Source organism: Tiliqua scincoides, chromosome 1 (assembly GCF_035046505.1).
Source record: "Tiliqua scincoides isolate rTilSci1 chromosome 1, rTilSci1.hap2, whole genome shotgun sequence".
Taxonomy (NCBI): Eukaryota; Metazoa; Chordata; class Lepidosauria; order Squamata; family Scincidae; genus Tiliqua; species Tiliqua scincoides.
In genome coordinates, this window is record NC_089821.1 from 310,505,909 (window position 1) to 310,524,950 (window position 19,042).

The following is a 19,042-nucleotide window of genomic DNA, read 5'->3' on the forward strand; positions in this document are numbered from 1 at the left end:
CGTGGTCCAGAGCGAGCTCCTCAAATAATCTGGGCTCAGGGCTGATTGTTTGTTTAGGGCAGCGCAGAGCCGGGAGAGGCGGCGGCGGACGACGGGAGCCGCTGCAGTGCGTTGCACTATTACTGGTGCATTGCACTGAATTAGTGCGTTGCACGACTGCACTGCGTTCAATGGGCGCGTTGCACTAAATTAGTGCATTGCACTAGTGCAGCGCACTGCATGGAGCTCTGAGCTCGGGGCGATGGTGCTGCCGGCGGCGGCCGGCGGCGTCCCCTGGCCGGCGGCGCTGGGGCTGAGCCTCCTGCACACGGCGCTGTGCGGCGGCCTCTTCCTCTTCGCCTACCTGCAGCTCTGGCTGCTGCTCCACTACCGCGAGCGGCGGCTCGGCTACCGGCCCGTCGGCCTCTTCCTCTGCCTGCTCTGGGCGGCGCTGCGCACCGTCCTCTTCTGCTGCTGCCTGCAGGGCGCGCTCCGGGGCGGCCGCCTCCTGCCGCTGCCGCCCCTCCCGCGCTGGCTGCTCTTCTGCCTGCCCACCTGCCTGCTCTTCGCCGCCGCCTGCCTGCTCGGCCTCTACTTCGCGGAGGTAAGTGGCTCTGCCCCGGGGGTGCTGCAGCGAGGGGCGGGCACGCCTCCTCCCGGTCGCGCGGCTGGAGGGGGGCGCGGCGCCGAGTTTGCGGGGAGCCCCAGCGAGGCGTGCGAGCCGCCCCTCCCCTTCGGAGCCGTTCCGAGCGGGGGTGCCAAGCGGAGGGGAGGGGCGGCTTGCGCGCCTCGCTGGGACTCCCTGCAAACTCGGCGCCGCGCCCCCCTCCAGCTACGCCACTGGCCCTGCTGCTGCCTCCGCCTCGCTTGTTTACCACCTTCTGGTGAGGCTGCACAAAGACCTGCCTCCTCCCCCGTCCGCCCCACCAGAAGCCCCAGGACGGTGCAGCCCTCCGGACTCTCCCTCCCTCTGGCGATCGTGCCCTGCAAGCTGCCTTGGGTCGCTGCCTTTCCAGGGGGAGGCTGCTCAGCTGGGCCGGGGGGCCGCTGCTGCCGCTGCCAGGCATTACGTCACCTCTCCGGAGCCTCTTCCCCTCCTCCTATTGTTGCTGCCGCGTTCCTCCTCTCCCTGCTCTCGTCCAGCATCGCTCTGCTGCTCTTGCCCGAGGATCGGGCTTCGTTTCCCCCCCCCCCCCTGCAGTGGGACTTTCTCTAGTCCCGCAGACAGTTGCCTGCTGCGTCTTGGGATACTTTGTTGCTTGGGGTATGGGGGGGTCAGGACGGGGAGGTGGCTGGCATTTCTGTGGTTCCTGCTCCAGCCTGAATGGGGCTTCCTGATCAGCTGTTTAATAAACAGCTCTTTAATAAACTCGCTTCTGTCTGGCATCAGTTGCAAGGTTCAGGCACAAATGCCTGCTGTCTTGCAGGATGTGCTGGGTGGGGAGGTGGGTGAGGCAGAGCCTCACCACTGGAGTCCTTTGAAAAGCAGGTTGGGTGGGGAGGCAGCTGAGGCAGAGCCTCCCCACCAAACCCCTTTGGAAAGCACCACCACCTTTGAGACATGGGCTGGGGAGGCAGTGAGTCCTTTGAGAAAGCTGAGTATATGGGTTGTGAGTGCTTGCACACCTCAGGTGGTAGTGGTGCTTTTGAAGCATAAGAACAGCCCCACTAGATCAGGCCACAGGCCCATCTAGTCCAGCTTCCTGTATCTCACAGCAGCCCACCAAATGCCCCAGGGAGCACACCAGACAACAAGAGACCTCATCCTGGTGCCCTCCCTTGTATCTGGCATTCTGACATAGCCCATTTCTAAAATCAGGAGGTTGCACATACATATCATGGCTTGTAACCCATAATGGATTTTTCCTCCAGAAACTTGTTCAATCCCCTTTTAAAAGCATCCAGGCCAAACGCAGTCACCACATCCTGTGGCAAGGAGTTCCACAGACCAACCACAAGCTTAGTCAAGAAATATTTTCTTTTGTCTGTCCTAACTAACTCTGCCTCCCTAACTATCTCTGGCTCTGCCTCCCCACCCACTGCATGTCCCTGCTCTCTTCCCTCCCTTTCAGTTGGATACTCTGTTGTAGAACAGGGTGATGCTCTTTCTTTTGCTTTATTTTTTCTTTCCCTAAAGCTCTTTATTGCAGTTGTTTAGTTCTCAGACCTACAGTTGAGTCTGTCCCTCTTCTGGTTGGTGTAAAACTGTCTTGTCACTTAGGATGTGGTGTCAACAATGATTTCATTATCCCAGAGATAATTGTGGTGTCAACAATGATTTCATTATCCCAGAGATGCTCACATGATCAACATGGGGGGGGGGGGGAGAGCTGCTTCACATCATTAAAAATAAGCACAGAATCTCAAATCAGCTGAAAAACAAAAACTGGGAGATTGCAAAGAGATGGCTGCTAAAGGGACCTCCTCGGGTCTGCATAAGCCCCATTGAGCACAGTAGAGCATGCTATCTGACTAGATACTCATGGTCTGCTGCAGAATACCTTACCTGCTTAAAAACATGGGTGTGTACAGACCAGTGGTGTAGCTTGAGGGGGTGCAGAGCATTAAGTTTTGCAGGGAACCTCAGTGCAGTGTGCAAGTGGCCCCTCCCCTCCCCTTTGGATGCAACACCTCCATTTTGCTCTCATGGCCTGAAATGGCTCTGAGGGGACCTGAGACCTGCCTGTCGGCCATGATTTCTTTGGGTGGCCTTGGACAGGTCTTGGCTCATCCACCAAGTGAATGGGTAGGGATCTGCATGTTTATGATCAATGTGGAGGCCTCTAGAGGCCCTCTGTGTGGCAAGGAGACCCCATCAAGCAAAAGGAGGAGGGTGTCTCTGGCAACAGAACTCCTGGTATCAGGGTGCAGTTCACAAGAAGTTCTCTGTGCAAGCCCTGCTGACATGAGTAGAAGTGGATCTGACTCTGTTCAATTTAAGCCTGGCTTTTCTCCCAAGTGAGCACCCAAAGCAGCTTGCAAAATATAAAAAGAATGATTGAAACATAACAAAATAAGCATGCATAAATGTGTGTAGTGCATACAACATTGTCCTTTGACTATACTCCAATTCCACTTGTCCCTGAGTGAGCTCAGAGTAATGTATGTGGTTCTACCCCTATGCAAAACAACTCTGTTGTGAAGTAGATTGAGTGAAGATTGAGACACAGTAATTGGGTTAGTCACTCAGTGAACCTGGTTGGATCTTTCACTCTTTTTATAGAGCTACAGTTTCTTGCAGGGCAGGAGTGACTGTGGATGCCTCATGGGAATGGTGTCCATAAGTGATGTCCTCTTTAGTTTGGCTGGATTTGGTGCAATTGCAACTGGAGTTCTTATCTCATGTTGGGCCCTTGGTTAGAGGTATCTCTAGTCTCAGGTTCTGCTAGTTGTGGCACACATTTTTATAAGCAAAATTGGTTGAACAGAGGCACCAAGGCAAGCAGCTTCTTCAAACCAGGGCATCTCATGTTATACAAGTGATGATGCTCTGAGTCTTGGGAGGATTAAAAAAAGATGTAAGGGCTGCTCACTTTAGACTGCGTTTCTTCTTCAGGCCATGGATTACTTTATACCCCCTCCTGTGAGAGCTGGGATGTTCAGGACAGCTTCTGCAGAGTCACTTCCCTTTGGAAAAGAGTGCCTGGAGCCTGGGAGTGCCTCTGTGGTGGGGGAAACCACACTTCCTTGCAAGCGCAAGAGGTGCAGCAGCATTGCCCTCCATGAAGTAGCAGTCCCAGGTTCTCTTGTGGTGCTGTGGTGCACCTCACTCTCTCAGGTGCTGGCAAGGCCTGTCGCCTAGGAGGTTGATTAAAATACGTGGCAAAGATTCTGTAATCAAAGCTGCATGTGACTGAAATTAATAGCTCTGAAGGAAAGCCTCTTTTGGGAGGATGCCTTTTCCATGGTGGCACTGTGCTTTGCCAGACTGGTAGGAGAAATGGTTAAAACTTTATCGGGAAGTCTGCTGCCCAATTGAGGGCACCTTGTTGGTTGATCAAACTGAACATATGGCATTGCTAAGGTTGCCAGATTTAATCAGGCCTGGTCTAGACCTGCAGGAAAGTGAGGTGGTAAAATGAACTGCTCAGCTTCAGAATACAGGTAGGGAGTAATATGTTCATGTGAGAATCCTTTCTGCTAGTTGAACTAGCCCAGCTAGGTTCTTCCCCAGCCCACTGCTTTCTGTGCTGGTTTTTGCTCTTTTGGTTAAAGAGGAGCATTCAGAAATGTAGTCTTCAGCCTGCAGTCTCAAGGGTACTGGCTGCTCTGCCACTTATCCACCTGCATTTGTAGACCAGACCTAATGTCACCTTCCAGGCACTTACAGTGCATGCGTGGCACTCAGAGCTTCTGTGTTTCCTGCATGTCTGGGCCTGTGGAAATAGGGAGGGGTGTTGGGTGTCTAGCAGGCCATTGTACTGGGCCTTTTGCTTGCTGGGTCACAAGTCATGTAGACCTGGTTTAGTTGATGGTTAGGTTAATCTCCTAAACTGTGTGATCAATTTAAAACATGCTCCCAGTTTATTATCTTAACACCACCAGCTGCTCAAGCATAAGAACATAAGAATAGCCCCACTGGATCAGGCCATAGGCCCATCTAGTCCAGCTTCCTGTATCTCACAGTGGCCTCACAGTGCTCTCACAGGGAGCACATCAGATAACAAAAGACCTGCATCCTGGTGCCCTCCCTTGCATCTGACATAGCCCATTTCTAAAATGAGAGGGTTGCACATACACATCATGGCTTGTAACCCGTAATGGATTTTTTCTTCAGATACTTGTCCAATCCCCTTTTAAAGGTGTGCAGGCCAGATGCCATCACCACATCCTGTGACAAGGAGTTCCACAGAGCAACCACATGCTGAGTAAAGAAATATTTTCTTTTGTCTGTCCTCCCCCCCCAATAATCAATTTTAGTGGATGTCTCCTGGTTCTGGTGCTATGTGAGAGTATAAAGAGCATCTCTCTATCCACTTTATCCTTCCCATGCATAATTTTGTATGTCTCAATCATGTCCTCCCTCAGGCGACTCTTTTCTAGGCTGAAGAGGCCCAAATGCTGTAGCCTTTCCTCATAGCGAAGGTGCCCCTGCCCAGTAATCATCTTACTTACTTCCACAACATGTGGAAGTGTCTAAAAATGGAGTGGTTGAGTTCAAAGCTCCTTTTTTCTGTTCAGGCTAATTGATTATAGCTCCAGTTAACTGGCTAAGAATTCTAATTGGATAGCATCTTAGTTGAGAAGACTAAGCAATCTGCTCTTGCAGCACCTGTGAGTTGCCTTAAGAGAAGCAAAGATGCACTTGTTCTTGGTAGTGTTGCAGAATGTTGCCCTGTCCTGTAAGATGGTAACTAGTCTGGCTTTGAATGTTGGGTAGAAGTGCCCCAGGAGAAAATGCTGAACTTGTGAGCAACTAATGTACCACTCAGCCACATAACAGGGTGAATGTGCTCCTGCTAAAGTCCCCCACGACCAAGCAGGTGAGCAAATGGAATGTAGCAGAGAAGGTTGGGAGAACTTTCTTTTGAACTCTACCAGTACCTAGTACCCACCCAGCACTAATTTGGTCCTGAGCAAGCAATGGGAATGTCCAGTATATCTCTCATCTAGGGTTCTGTCACTTAGCACGCACTGATGTGGCTTCTAGGTTTTGTTAACAGCTGAAGAGTGCTCTAAGCCTAACCTTGAAGGATGCGTGTTAGCCATCCTCTGCTTCCTTTAAGAAAATAAGTTTCAAAGAGGAGCCACAACTTGATGGTATTCCCATGGAAGATAAATTGATTGTTGTTGTTGTTGTTGGCAGCCTTCAGTCTCAAAAGACTCTGGTATCACGCTCTGAATGGTGGTTCTGGAACAGCATCTAGAGTGGCTGAAGAGGCCGATTCGGGAGTGACAATCCCTTCCACACCGGGAGCAAGTGCAGTCTGTCCCTGGTCTGTCTCCTGGCTATGGGCCTTCCTTCTTTGCCTCTTTGCCTCAGACTGTTGGCCAAGTGCCTCTTCAAACTGGGAAAGGCCATGCTGCAGAGCCTGCCTCCAAGAGGGCCGCTCAGAGGCCAGGGTTTCCCACCTGTTGAGGTCCACTCCTAAGGCCTTCAGATCCCTCTTGCAGATGTCCTTGTATCGCAGCTGTGGTCTACCTGTAGGGTGCTTTCCCTGCACGAGTTCTTCATAGAGGAGATCCTTTGGGATCCGGCCATCATCCATTCTCACGACATGACCGAGCCAACGCAGGCATCTGTTTCAGCAGTGCATACATGCTAGGGATTCCAGCTCGTTCCAGGACTGTGTTTGAAACTTTGTCCTGCCACCTGGCAGGACATGGAAGATATTAGGTCTGAATATTAGGTTGAGGCTTTGTGGTCACAGGGCTGGGAAAGATCTTCTACCTGGAGACCAAGGAGGCTGTCACCTGGTAAAAGATGGCAGTGCTGCACTAAGTGGTCTGCCTGTCGTGATCCAAGGTAGTTCTTTATAGTTTCTGCAGATTGGAGTTCCTTCAGTCCCAGGATGGTTCGGAAGCCATTGTAGCCCACCTTGTTTGCTTTGCACAGGCCAAGGCAGAGGGCATGAACCAGTGCAGCAACCTTTTTAATAATTGCATGATGAAACAGAAAAGCCCAGCAACATCAATAACGCGCCCCCAATGAAGAACCCAACAATCAAATTTGCACTTGCCACCTTGACATAGTGTGGGAACCACATGGGGGTGTGTGTGTGTGTACGTACAGAAAGGCTGTAGAAAAGTGCTGCTACCACTGAAAAGGCCCTGCTCCTGATGAAAGCAAGCTGCACTTGTACCAACAAGGGCACTTGGAGAAGGACCCCAAATGGTGAAACAGGCTTGTTTGCAGATTTTCTGATTTTGTCTGTAAACTGCTTTGTGAACTTTTTTGTTGAAAAGTGGTACATAAATACTATTAATAATACAAAAGGACTGAAAATCAGGAACCTGAAGGGGGGAGAAGTTTTTTCCACTTGCCTATAAGAACTTGAGGTAACCAATATGAAAATGTTTGGCAGTAGATTTGAAACAGATTTGAGTTTAATGCATGAAATTCAGTAGCTCAGAGTGGTTGTGCCCTCTACCTTAGAAGGCTTTAAAAAATGGGGGGGGGGGGTCAGTACTGAAGAGAACAGGTAGGAGTTCACAGGTATAGTACTAAATAGATAAGGAGGACTAAAGGGGGATAGCTACCTTTGTTTGCTCTCCTTGTTGGTTTCTCAGGGGATCTGGCTCTCCAGTTTTGGGAGTAAGTAGTCACATGAGGGACAGTCATCTCTTCTCTAAACATGAATCTTAAAAGAAAACTAGGTGCTGCACAGACATAAGAATGACAAACCTGCCCACAGACTTAGTCTTTAATAGGTGCATAAGAAAGGTGAAAGGAGAGGAATAGAGTTAGAACACAAGAACAGCCCCACTGGATCAGGCCATAGGCCCATCTAGTCCATTTATAGAATACCTGGGAGAATAAATTCAGAGGTGTTTTGTACAGAGTAGGAGGGACTGAATTGTAGGAATGCTTTTAATAGGCTGGACTTGAGTTTGTGTACAAGTTTTATTCCTGTATGAAGACTACGGTGATCCATCCTTGGGCTTCTGAAAATTGTGGCTTTTTAAAATCTTTCACTAAGGAATTTTTCCTCTTGTCCTAGGTTATCTTCAAAGTAAAGTGTGCAGCTGAATTCAACAAGTACAAGTAAGTATAATCTCTGAGTGATCTACTTAAATTGCTGTAAACTTTAATTCTGGATTAAATGAACAAATTATAAAGAAATTAACTAGTGGAAAGTAAGATGACACTAGTAGCAAAGAACAAAGTCTTCTGAATACTCCACTTAACCCTCAGCTAAAGAAAGTGCCCTAATCCAGTGTGGGGATTAAATGTACCATAAAGTAAGCAAGTTGTAGAAACCACCTGGGCAGGTTGCAGGGATACTTACAAGTTTTTCTTTTGACCATACAGTAATAGGACATCAAAGACTTTGGGTTTCGTAATGCCCCACAGCATTAACAATGTGAATGTTGTATGATGATTTTGGGGTCTCTGACCCCATGATCCTTGAATTTCTGTGAAACTAACAGAAAATTCAAGAGTGATTCAAGATCATGAACTGACTACATTAACATGTTTAACAACTTGCAGGCTACTTGCTTGCTCAGCCTGCACACAATTCCTGTTTTTTACAAAAACAAGTTGTGACTGTTGGTTCCCTATTCTTCTGGCTGTCTTGAAATGCTGAGATGGCTGCAGGCAATCTTTATCTGTCTTAATAAGGCTCTGAGGAAGCTTTGCTTAGATGTGTGAATCTCTCTGTAAGCAGTTAAAAAGGGTCAGTTGAGTGGGTGCCACTAAGTCTGGCCACCTGCTGGGGTCTTTATCTTTGCAAATGGTCAGCTAGGCAAGGACCCCATTTGCTTGACTGGAAAGTTTTAACATAACCATGACAGGCTGCTATGACAAAAAAAAATTTTGTTGACTCCTGCAAGGAAGGTTCTAAAAAATATGTACAGTGTGGTTGCATCATATGTAAGGGTTAGATTCCAAGTTAGCATTCAAGGTGAAAATTGTACATACTCAAATCAACCTTCAATTCCCCCCACCCCCAAAATGTACTCTTTAAAAACTAGAATCTTGCTATGAGAGGCACTTGAACTAAGACAGACAGGAAACAGCAGACTCACATTTCTAGTCACAAACGCGATGTGAGACCCAAGTGGCTTCAGATAAAGGTTTCATTGCAATGCTTTCAATCTTTCTTACAAAAATGGAAAGAACTGGTTCTGGTCTAAGCCTATAGACAGAACAGTTGTTTGAACTGAGAGTCACTTGGACCCCCAGCACTCTAGGGGCATCATTCACTGCAGTAGCAGCACTTTCATTGAAATTTACCAAAAATTACAAGAGGGTTGGTGGCATAAAATGCTATAGGGCAGTTGACTAATATGACTAGTACGGAGTTTCAGACTGAAATCAAAGATCTAATTTTTTCCCCACCCCACCTCTCCAGGTCAGTTTGACTCTATTACTTGAGTGAAGCTTAGTACCAACTTCATATTTCTCTTTGTTTCTAGGGCCCTCTTGTACATGGGCTCCATAATCACTAGTCTTCTCTTCATATTTGTGAACTTGACATGCGCGTTGTTGGCCCGTGATGGTGTCTCAGAGAACCAGCTGAGATGGACCGTTTTCACCCGTGCTCTAATCAACGACAGTCTCTTCATTCTCTGTGCCATCTGGTTAGCTTGCTGCATGTGCAAACTAGCCAAAATGTCTTCAGCCAATGTTTATCTCGAGTCCAAGGTAAAAGCAGGATTAAAATCTCCTTGCCCTAAATAGGGGGTGGTGGGCAACTGGACTGGTCCCATAGTGATTCTTTGTTTTAGGTGAAACGCCATCTTCATTTTATTGGATATTCCAACAAGAATCATTGATAGGGCAACATGTTTGGGTGCAGAACAAATCATGCAAATGTTTGTGGTGGGAGGAAGAGAGCTTCTAGGCCTTCAGGTTGCCCAGATGTCCTTGAAAGTATGCAGGGAGTAGCATTTGGTACTGGTAGTAAAGCAGGTTAGATTGGGCCAAGTCATCCTCTGGATTTGAGTGTGTGTGTCTTTGTTGGCCCTATTTGACATCTAAAGATTGCAAACTCTGAAATAGGTGGAGGTTCTAGTATGTTTCTGATGATTTGGGAGAATTCCAAGACCTCCAAACCTGCCGTAACCCTCCTGGCATGGATCAGGCCCTGCTTGCCCTTGAATAATTGGGCAAGGAGGTTATGGTATAAAAAGCCCAATTGCCATCAGGAGAGGATCAGTGGGGCTTTGCTCCCTTCTCTCTAGGTCTGTTTGTGCTCCTGGTTAGAGCAGAAGTCTCCAAACAGGACTGCTGCATCTGGAAAAATGTCCCTGGGGGTGCTGAACATTCTGTTCCATGCTGCAGCCGTGTTTGTTGTGCCTGATCTTCTCCCCAGCCGCAACACACTGGCCAGCCAAGCCCCTGGGGAATTGGGATGCAGAGGTTAATGGGGCGACAGATGGAAGCAGCTGGCCAGTGCAAGGTTGGGAGAAGATCAGGTGTGACAAACAAGGCTGCAGTGTGGAACAGAAAGCTCTGCTGGCTTTCTCCAGGCACTGGATCCAGCCCGCGGGCCAAGGTTTGGCACCTGCTGACCTAGAGGCTTACCAGTTCAGATCTAGTTTTTGTCAAAAAGTTATTCTCGGATATCTTGATCAGTTTTTAAGAGACCAGTTCTAGATGGATGCTCATCCTCCGTATCAGCTTACTCGGCATAATTTTTGGTCTGTCCATGGTGCAATGTTTCACTGAAGGGAAAGTGTCATGCTCCATGGACCAATCCTATATAACCCTGGCTCACTGCCTTAACATATCCAGTGAGTTAGATGTGCATTCCCAGTTAGTGTATCCAACACTCCACTGGGTACAACTCCAGGCAAATAAGCCCAACACTAGTACAACACACAAGTACAACACTAGCCTTCCAGCACCCACATCATGTTTGAAGAGATGCCATTCTGGCTCCTGTGGCATATGAGACAGAAGGGAAGAACATGCAGAGCAGAAGTTCTGGAAGCTCATGTGGCTAGCAGAGTAGGATATACAGGAGAAGTACAGATCCAACCTTGTTATAATGAGGGACAACCTGTAAAGGCAGAAAGATGGGGCAGAGCAAGGGAAAGGTTTGGAGGTAAGGACCCCTTGCTGTTCCATTGTGTGTCAAAAACCCTGCTAGTAGCATCTCCCTCTGGCTGAAGGGGTAGTTAGGCTAGTCGATCCCCCGTGTGAGCGGTCTTGCCATTACCAGCCTTGTCCACATCCACCATTCTTGAGGTTGCTGGAACACCAGGCACCTGTTCAGTTACACCTGACTCTTTCATGAACTTGGTTGCTCTCAAACATTTAAAAGCTGGTTTTTCATGTGTGCCTTTTCTGGGTCATTTTGTTCGTGCACAATTTACCCAGCATAAAACAACCACTTAAGGGGAAAGATCTGTGTACCAACCTGTTGTATTTTTAATGCCTTGTGCGTGTCTCTCTCTTTCTAGGGCACATCCGTCTGCCAAGCTCTCCTTGTGGGTTCTGTTGTTGTCCTCTTGTTCTCTTCAAGGGCTTTCTATAACTTGATAGCAGTTGCAATCTCTCCAGACCACGTGCCAAGCCCGTTCAACTATGGCTGGGACAACCTTTCAGATAAGGTAACAAGAGCTCTTTAAACCAGAGGCTCTTGGACTTCCTATAAAATAGATGCAGGATGTCCAAAGTCAATGGAGCATAAAGTTCACCCAGTTCCCCTTCCTGTACCCCCAATGGGGGCTGATGAACCGAAGGAGCCCTGCTTCTGGCTTTTCAGTGTAACCTGTATATCTAGGAGAGAACTTGCATTACAAACCTATGAATTGGCTTTTGTGAAAAAAAATCTTGCATTACAAACCTATGAATTGGCTTTTGAGAAAAAAACATAAGAGCCCAGCTGGATCAGGCCACTGGCCCATCTCATCCAGCTTCCTGTATCCCACAGCAGCTCACCAAATGCCCCAGGGAGCACACCAGATAACAAGAGACCTCATCCTGGTGCCCTCCCTTGCATCTGGCATTCTGACATAGCCCATTTCTAAAATCAGGAGGTTGTGCATACACATCATGGCTTGTAACCCATAATGAATTTTTCCTCCAGAAACTTGTCCAATCCCCGTTTAAAGGCACCTAGGCCAGATGCCATCACCATATGCTGTGGCAAGGAGTTCCACACACTGAGTAAAGAAATATTTTCTTTCGTTTGTCCTAACTCTCCAACACTCAATTTTAGTGGATGTCCCCTGGTTCTGATATTATGTGAGAGGGGAAAGAGTGTCTCTCTATCCTTCCCCTGCATAATTTTGTATATCTCAATCATATCCCCCCTCAGGCACCTCTTTTCCAGGCTGAAGAGGCCCAAATGCCATAGCCATTTCTCATAAAGAAGGTGCCCCAGCCCAGTAATCAATTTTTCCATGTTCTGCCTGGTTGTGGCTCTCCATGGTCCCCAGAAGTCTTTTCCCTAGTGATGCCACAGGGTGACCTGGGACTACATGTTCTATTGCTGAGCTTGAGGTCCTCTTCCGGAATGGAAAGAAATGGAAGGGCTGCGTGTTCCCCTTGTTTGAGATCTGCTTGGTGGTGCTCAGAAAATCCTGTAATGAAGGGAAACAAGTTCAGCTGGTCCTACATTTTCTAGGGCAGCCCCCACACAGTGAAGTCTGTCATCAAGATAATGAAAAAATGGAATTGTTTGCCTACAGTCTTGTCCTGTGACCTTTGATTACTTGTGTCCTGCAGGTTGGAGGGGAAGATGTAAGCAGTGAAGAGTATATGGTCTTCGGAGTGGTGCTTTTCCTCTGGGAGTTTGTTCCAACTACCTTTGTGGTCCACTTCTTCAGGGCCCAGCGGCTGGCACAAAACCTGGTATGGCAGAGTGGGATTTTATTCTTGTCAACTACTTTTCCATTTTTATGTGGTATTAAAAGTAAACCAATAGAACTTTGAGAGGAGCCTAAAATTAATAGGAAGTAGTAAACAAAAAGGGGGACAACTCCCAGCCATAAAAAAGATGTCCGGTTCCAAAAGCTGTAATGGGGGATTGCCCAGAGGGTTACCCCCTCCTTGCAGGCCCTTCTCTAATTCTGTGCAGCAGGACTGGCTTGCTGTTTGGTAACCTGATACAGAATGGAGGACGATGTGTGGTTTCAGGGTTGGATTGCTAAGGGAAGAACTGCAGGGTTTCAGCTGTGATGTTGAGCAGCTAGTGCTTTTAAAATACTGTCATGGTAAGACAGACTTGTAATTTAGGATGATTTGCGTGATTTCTCTATTTTGCATAGCATCCTCCAGAAATAGTAGGGAGGACAAAAGAGTTCTAGAGCATGAGAGTTCTAGTGGTCCAAAGGCAGAGCTTCAGTGCTCTGGTGATCCTTTTTAAGAGAATTGAAGAGGGACTGAAAGGTGGATGCTGCCCTTGGTCTGTACCAATCCCATGTATGTATTGCATCTTCACAAAAAATCTGCAAAACCATTATGTTTAGCAGTGGGCCTCAAGATGTGGCCACCTGATGGAAGCACATGATTTCTTGACCTCTTCAGATTAACATAAGAACAGCCCCGCTGGATCAGGCCATAGGCCCATCTAGTCCAACTTCCTGTATCTCACAGTGGCCCACCAAATGCCCCAGGGAGCACACCAGATAACAAGAGACCTCATCCTGGTGCCCTCCCTTGCATCTGACATAGCCCATTTCTAAAATCAGGAGGTTGCACATACACATCATGGCTTGAACCCCGTAATGGGTTTTTCCTCCAGATACTTGTCCAGTCACCTTTTAAAGGTGTCCGGGCCAGTTGCCGTCACCACATCCTGTGGCAAGGAGTTCCACAGACCAACCACACACTGAGTAAAGAAATATTTTCTTTTGTTTGTTCTAACCCACCCAGCACTCAATTTTAATGGATGTCCCCTGGTTCTGGTATTATGTGAGAGTGTAAAGAGCATCTCTTTATCCACTCTGTCCATCCCCTGCATAATTTTGTATGTCTCAATCATAAGAACATAAGAACAGCCATAAGAACATAAGATTCTTGGATTATGATCTGTCCCCAACCTTTATTCAGTGAACCCTCTGGCTCCTGAGGTTTTCTGCATGCTCAAGCATATCTCAACATTTGCAAAGGCTAGAATTTCTTTCTCTTTTCTTGGAAAGAGAATTCTGTTGCAACCACTCATTCTGCTTTCTTAAGACAGTGTGGCACACACAGGTCTGGTTATAGTCACAGGTGAGTGGCTATGCACGCAGGCAGTGTCTGTAGGATTTTCTGCACAAGCACAGTCTGATAACTGGTGTGGGTTCAGCATCCTGTCTTAGCAAGAGGTTCAGAGCTGCTCCAAAGAGAAGCTTGGAAGTCCAAGGGCAGCATGTTGTACTGCTGCTGTTTGTCATATAGCCGTTACTGTAGTGTACATGAAGCTTGCAGGGCAGGGGCTTAAAATCTAGAAATGGACAAGAGACTCGACACTGGCAAATTGAAGGGTATGGGATACTCTGTGACCCCTTTTGACTCCTGTTGCACCTTTTCCTGCAAGAATTGATTAAATACTCTGACCTTGGTCACTAAATGCTCTTCCTCCTTAAACGTTCTTGGGAGTGTTTACAGCCACTTGAAATGAACAACTTTTATGGCTGAAAAGGCTGAGATTTTAAGTACGCAGAAGACTTGATCAAATGGAAGGCAGAGCTACCACCTTGCCCAGACTATTTACAAGATTTATATCTAGCTTTTTCCACACAATAACTTAATTTAAAATGACTCAAAACAAAATGTGTACAATACTATGGAAATATAAAACAGATGGTGGTGAAGGAGAGACCTCATAGATTTGGATCTATGCCTTTTTTATTAAATGAAGTCCTAGTCTAAAAGGAACCCTCGGATCCTCCTCTGCAATTTGGCTTAGCCAGCTGCCCCAGGTCAGCTGCCCCAGGTCAGAGTGTTCTTCATGACTAACTCCTCTCTGATCTGCACCTCTCTCCTTGTGGCTTCCCCTCAAATCTAGTTCAGTTTATGTAAATAGCTTCTCTCTCTCTCTGCCCATCAGACATCTGCTGGAATGGTCAACAGCCACAGTTACAGCTCCCGGGCCTACTTCTTTGACAATCCCAGGCGGTACGATAGCGATGATGACCTTCCAAGGCTTGGTGGAGGAAGAAGCGAAGGAGGAAGGTGGGATGTGCTCCTGGGACAACATCTCAATAAGTGCAGTGGACTCTGAATGATCTGTCTTGAGTCGGTGTAGCTCAGTCGTTCTTGCAACGGCCCATTAAAGCAGCCTAGACTTAATCAGTGCCATATTGCACACGTGGGACTGAGGCAGGTATTTTCCTTCTCTGAGCAGTGAGTTGGATGCTTCATGGCAAGGCTCTTGGCAGCTGGGCTGCTTAAAGCCTTGACTGTTGATACCATTGCTCTGCAGAAGCCTCCTGCTTGATCTACATATCAAAAGAATTTCCCCGCAGATTAGTCCTAAGGTCCCAGTGCCCAGCCAGTTGCAGGGACCTGCTGGCAGTGGAAATGCTGCAGTAGCCTTTCTCAGTGCAGAACAGAACCTTATCTTGGCCTTTCAGGAGATGTGGAGGTGCTTGCTGGCTCCCTGATGAGAAGTCCAAAAACTTGATCCTCGTTTTGAGCTAGTGTTAACTGCAGCTGCTGATTTATAATACTTTAGTCTCTTGGAGTCCTTTGTTGGGGGTGGGGGGTGGGTGGGAGAACAGGCTGTAACCTTATATACAGTAGCTACTTCTCTCCTTGGATAGCTAAGCTGGTTCTTAGTTACTGAGAGCTGCTCTAATCTACCTGCTACCAGGAGGGTCTGGTAGAATTCTAGGCTGTATTTCTTCATTCTGGAGCTTCTTGTGCAGGAGGGGGAAAAGGGAGATGTACAAATAGACTTTGTACATACCCATTTCAGATTCATGTGAATACTTTCTGCCAAGTTAAGCCTGGACATACCAATTGCAAACTCTTTTATCCCTGAGCTGCAAACCACCTGTTACCTCCTGCAGTGACTCAGCAGGGTTCCATCCAATGCCCTCCAACAGTGTTCCATTGTGAAATCAAATGCTGATATAATGCAGTTAGAATGAGCACTTGTGAATGAAGTGCTTTGTTAAAATTAGCACTTGCATTGATTGCAGATCACCCTACTTAGGTTCCTGTTCTTTTCTCTTCCTAGTCTGGCAACTCCTCAAAGCTCTGGCTGGTATGGTTCTCTGACCAGGAGCGATGGCTGTGTCACGATTCCTCCCCTGTCTGCTCCAACCTTGGATGTTGCCCCCCTGCTCTTCACTCAGGGGGCCTTGGAGCCAAGAAATCACAGCCTGCACCTGACACCACAGAACTGATTCTGGAGTAGCCTTTGGCAGGGGCTTCTTTCAGATGTGAAGAACACAACTCCCTTTAGACACCTCTGGTGGCTCCCGTTTATTCTGTTAATACCAGAAGGATTTTGCTCTGCACTTTGGACTGCGAGGCCAACTATTATGCGGTACCTTCGATGATGGAAGCCAGTACTGAAGAAGGGTCCAGAAAAGTGTCTTATTTCAGTGGGTCAGGCCTCCTGGAGGACAGCAGCTTGGCAGCTAAAGACACACCTGGACCTTGGTAGGATTTGACTGCTCGATGGATATTTGCACTTTTAACTGAACCTTTCCAATGAACAATTCTCTGTGTCCTGGCTTTTTCCTTTGCCAGCGACATGGGAGGACTGTTCAGGACACTTTTAATTGCACACCTGTAGATGGGAAAGGTATTAGTCTTCCTACAGTGACTAGAGCATCTTTACATATTTAATGGTGCAAACAATTTCAGATGTGGAGGGGAAGGAGTCTCTCTTCTCTGGTACAACTCTTGAGAATGCTTGTTGAACAGGGGACCATAACAGAGAATGTTAACTGAAGTGTCATCACAGGGGTGCCATTTTCTCACAAGGCTAACAACTTGCAGCCTCTTTCGGGGACCATCAAAGGAAGTCCTAATTTTGTGTTGTGCTCCTTTCGATCACTTGTGTCCGGTGGGCTGGCTCCAGCATCCATCTTGTACTTGGACTACTTTCCTTACTGTAAAGCAGAAATGGCAATCTGCAATCTTCTGATGAGAGTTAATTGCATGCTCTCCTCGGATTCTGTGTAGCCAGCTGGTGTGAGACCTGGTTTCATCTTGCCTGCTTGCAGGCTTCAGGGAGGAATGAAGGCCCTGTTAGTTGCTTAGCAATCCCAAGTGGCATGTTACTTGTGGGTTGCTTAGCAACCTCCAAAAAAAACTGATTGGGGTAGGGAAAAATTGATAGGAAGGTGAAGCAGAGTACAGTAAACTCTTCCCCTCCTGTTAAAGAGTAGGAGGTGAGGGCTGTGAGATCTGTAGCAGGATGGGCTGAGTGGAGTCATAGCTGTGTTTGTGTAGGCCCTGCAGTTGGAACCAACTTTGGCAATGAGGTCCTTACATCTTCCCCACTTGGAAATAGGGGGTGTGTTTCCTGGGTAGCAAACACACAACAGTGGCTTCTTGAGGCAATGGCTGGAATGTAGGACACCAGTTGTGAACCAGCTATGTCTTCCTGAGGTTCAGTTGTGGTCATCCCCTGTGCTTGGTAGCTTACATCCTGGTCACTGAAGTCCTGGTGTCCAGAGTTGATGAGGCAGCTATGCTAGAAGTAGTTGTGTGTGGACATTGGTGAAGTCCCTTCTGACCTTCTTTGGGGAAGGGGGGTTAGTTCTGACAAGTGTGCATGTGCTAAAAGACATCTATCCAGGCTTTGGTCCTTGGGAAGCTAAATACATGGCTTATGTTCTCTTAACAAGTATTCCTTTTTGTTTGTATCCTGGCTATGCAGATCTGAAAATTATTCTGCTCCCAGGTGACTGTGTGGCAGAGGCAGGTCTTGCCTCCAACATCTTGGATCCAAAATGGAGTGTAGTATGATGTGAAAGTTAAAATACCATATTTTCTGCTATGGAAAGCTGCCTTATTAAACAACCAGAGGGCCTCCCCTAACTAGTGGTTGGAGCAGTAAGTTGTTGGCTTCCATGACGGGGCTTGTATTTATACTTGAATTGAAATGTAAGAGTGATGGGGAGTATATTGTGCGTTTTTAAGAGCAACTGAATAAGTTTGGATTTGATCTTGGCTTGCCCAGCTTCTCAGCCAGATTCCTTCAGGGCTAAGATAATAGGTATGAGAGCAGCTGGGGCACTTGCCTGAAACCACCCAAGTTCTGAGCTCTGCAGTGGTTCTTAAACTTTGACTTCCTAGGAAATGTTCCTGCTATGTAGGATTTTATTGAAATCTCTCTGTGGGGCCAATGAGCCATTTTTCTCTGCAGCTCTCTTCCAGGGGCTGCTCTAGAAATGCCCCTACTGTACTGGTCCAGAATGAAATTTCTCTTCTCTACCCCTGCCGATTCTCCCAAGTTTCTCTTAAGCAAAACACTACATCACAGTAGTTCATCTAGAGGGTAAATCTTTCCATCCATTGAACAGCATCATTTAATACTGCAAGTTGCTTTTCTCTGCAGAAACCCAGTTAAGCTGTTGCTCTGGGCCTTTCCGGTTTCAAGGCACTTTCAGTGTCTTCTCGAAACATGCAGGTCCACCAGCAGAACAGCTTTCCTCTGGCCACCGTGCACTCAGATCAAGCAAATTGCGTGTGTTCAAAGATGTCTTGCAGCAAACACTCAGAACCTGTGTAGGCTAGCACTAGTACAGTGTGGGAACTGCTGACAGTTGCCTCTGAGAGATGACATTCACCGGTGTGTCTATATTCACATGTGAATACTGACATCTAAACAGTAGCCACACTTCAGATGTACACTAACATGTCATTTTCCCAGGAGTACCAGAACATGGTATTGCTCCCCCTGACTGGTATGAATTGGAGTCATGATCCTTCAGTTACTGTTGCTCCTTGACTTGTGGTAAATAAGGATCTGATCTCTCTCTGCTACCCTCTTCTTACCCAAAGGCACCAAAGACAGGTTGTGCTACTGCCACCAACCCCCCTAGTGTTTACTTTCTTGATTTTCAATTATGAATTTTTACAATGCACTTGGAGCACTTTTAGTTTCAGGGGAGGGAGGTGGTTGTATAAAGGGCTACAGGCTCCTTGTCCAACTTTTGCACTGAACTGCATTGACTAAAGATGATCTTCTTCTCTGGGGCAGCCAACAGAGACTTAAAAGCAAGTAGCTGATGACTGGCACAAGATAGATCCTTTTTATTTGCACGGACAACTACTGAATTCTGAAAGCCTTTGCTCCAAAGCAGGCCAGTCCAGTGTTTTACTGAAACCATTGACATCCAACTCTTCCTTTGAATCCATGGCTTTTGTCAATGAAGGAGTGAGATCTCATGAGTGGGACTTCATCTAACACTGTTTGCCTGTTCTCCTTCCTGCAAAGCCCAAGCTGCGAAAGGTGGCTGCAGCTAATGAATGTACCAAGTTGTCATTTGTCACTGT

At 47.3% G+C, this 19,042-nt stretch overlaps 2 protein-coding genes across 2 annotated transcripts in view; one reads left to right on the forward strand and one right to left on the reverse strand.

Moving 5' to 3' along the window:
• The window catches only part of TXNDC16 (thioredoxin domain containing 16), a 54,468-nt gene extending 53,894 nt beyond the window's left edge, over positions 1–574 (reverse strand). The window contains exon 1 of the mRNA XM_066630001.1: positions 344–574. The gene's annotated coding sequence lies outside the window, so the exon portion shown is untranslated. The remainder of the gene's footprint in view (positions 1–343) is intronic.
• GPR137C (G protein-coupled receptor 137C) lies at positions 242–19,033 on the forward strand. Its single transcript, XM_066624394.1, has 7 exons — positions 242–583; positions 7,641–7,684; positions 9,061–9,289; positions 11,053–11,202; positions 12,323–12,448; positions 14,631–14,755; positions 15,765–19,033. Exons 1-7 carry the CDS (start codon positions 242–244, stop codon positions 15,931–15,933), a joined length of 1,185 nt encoding a protein of 394 aa, XP_066480491.1. The 3' UTR covers positions 15,934–19,033.
• The last annotated feature ends 9 nt before the right edge of the window (positions 19,034–19,042 follow it).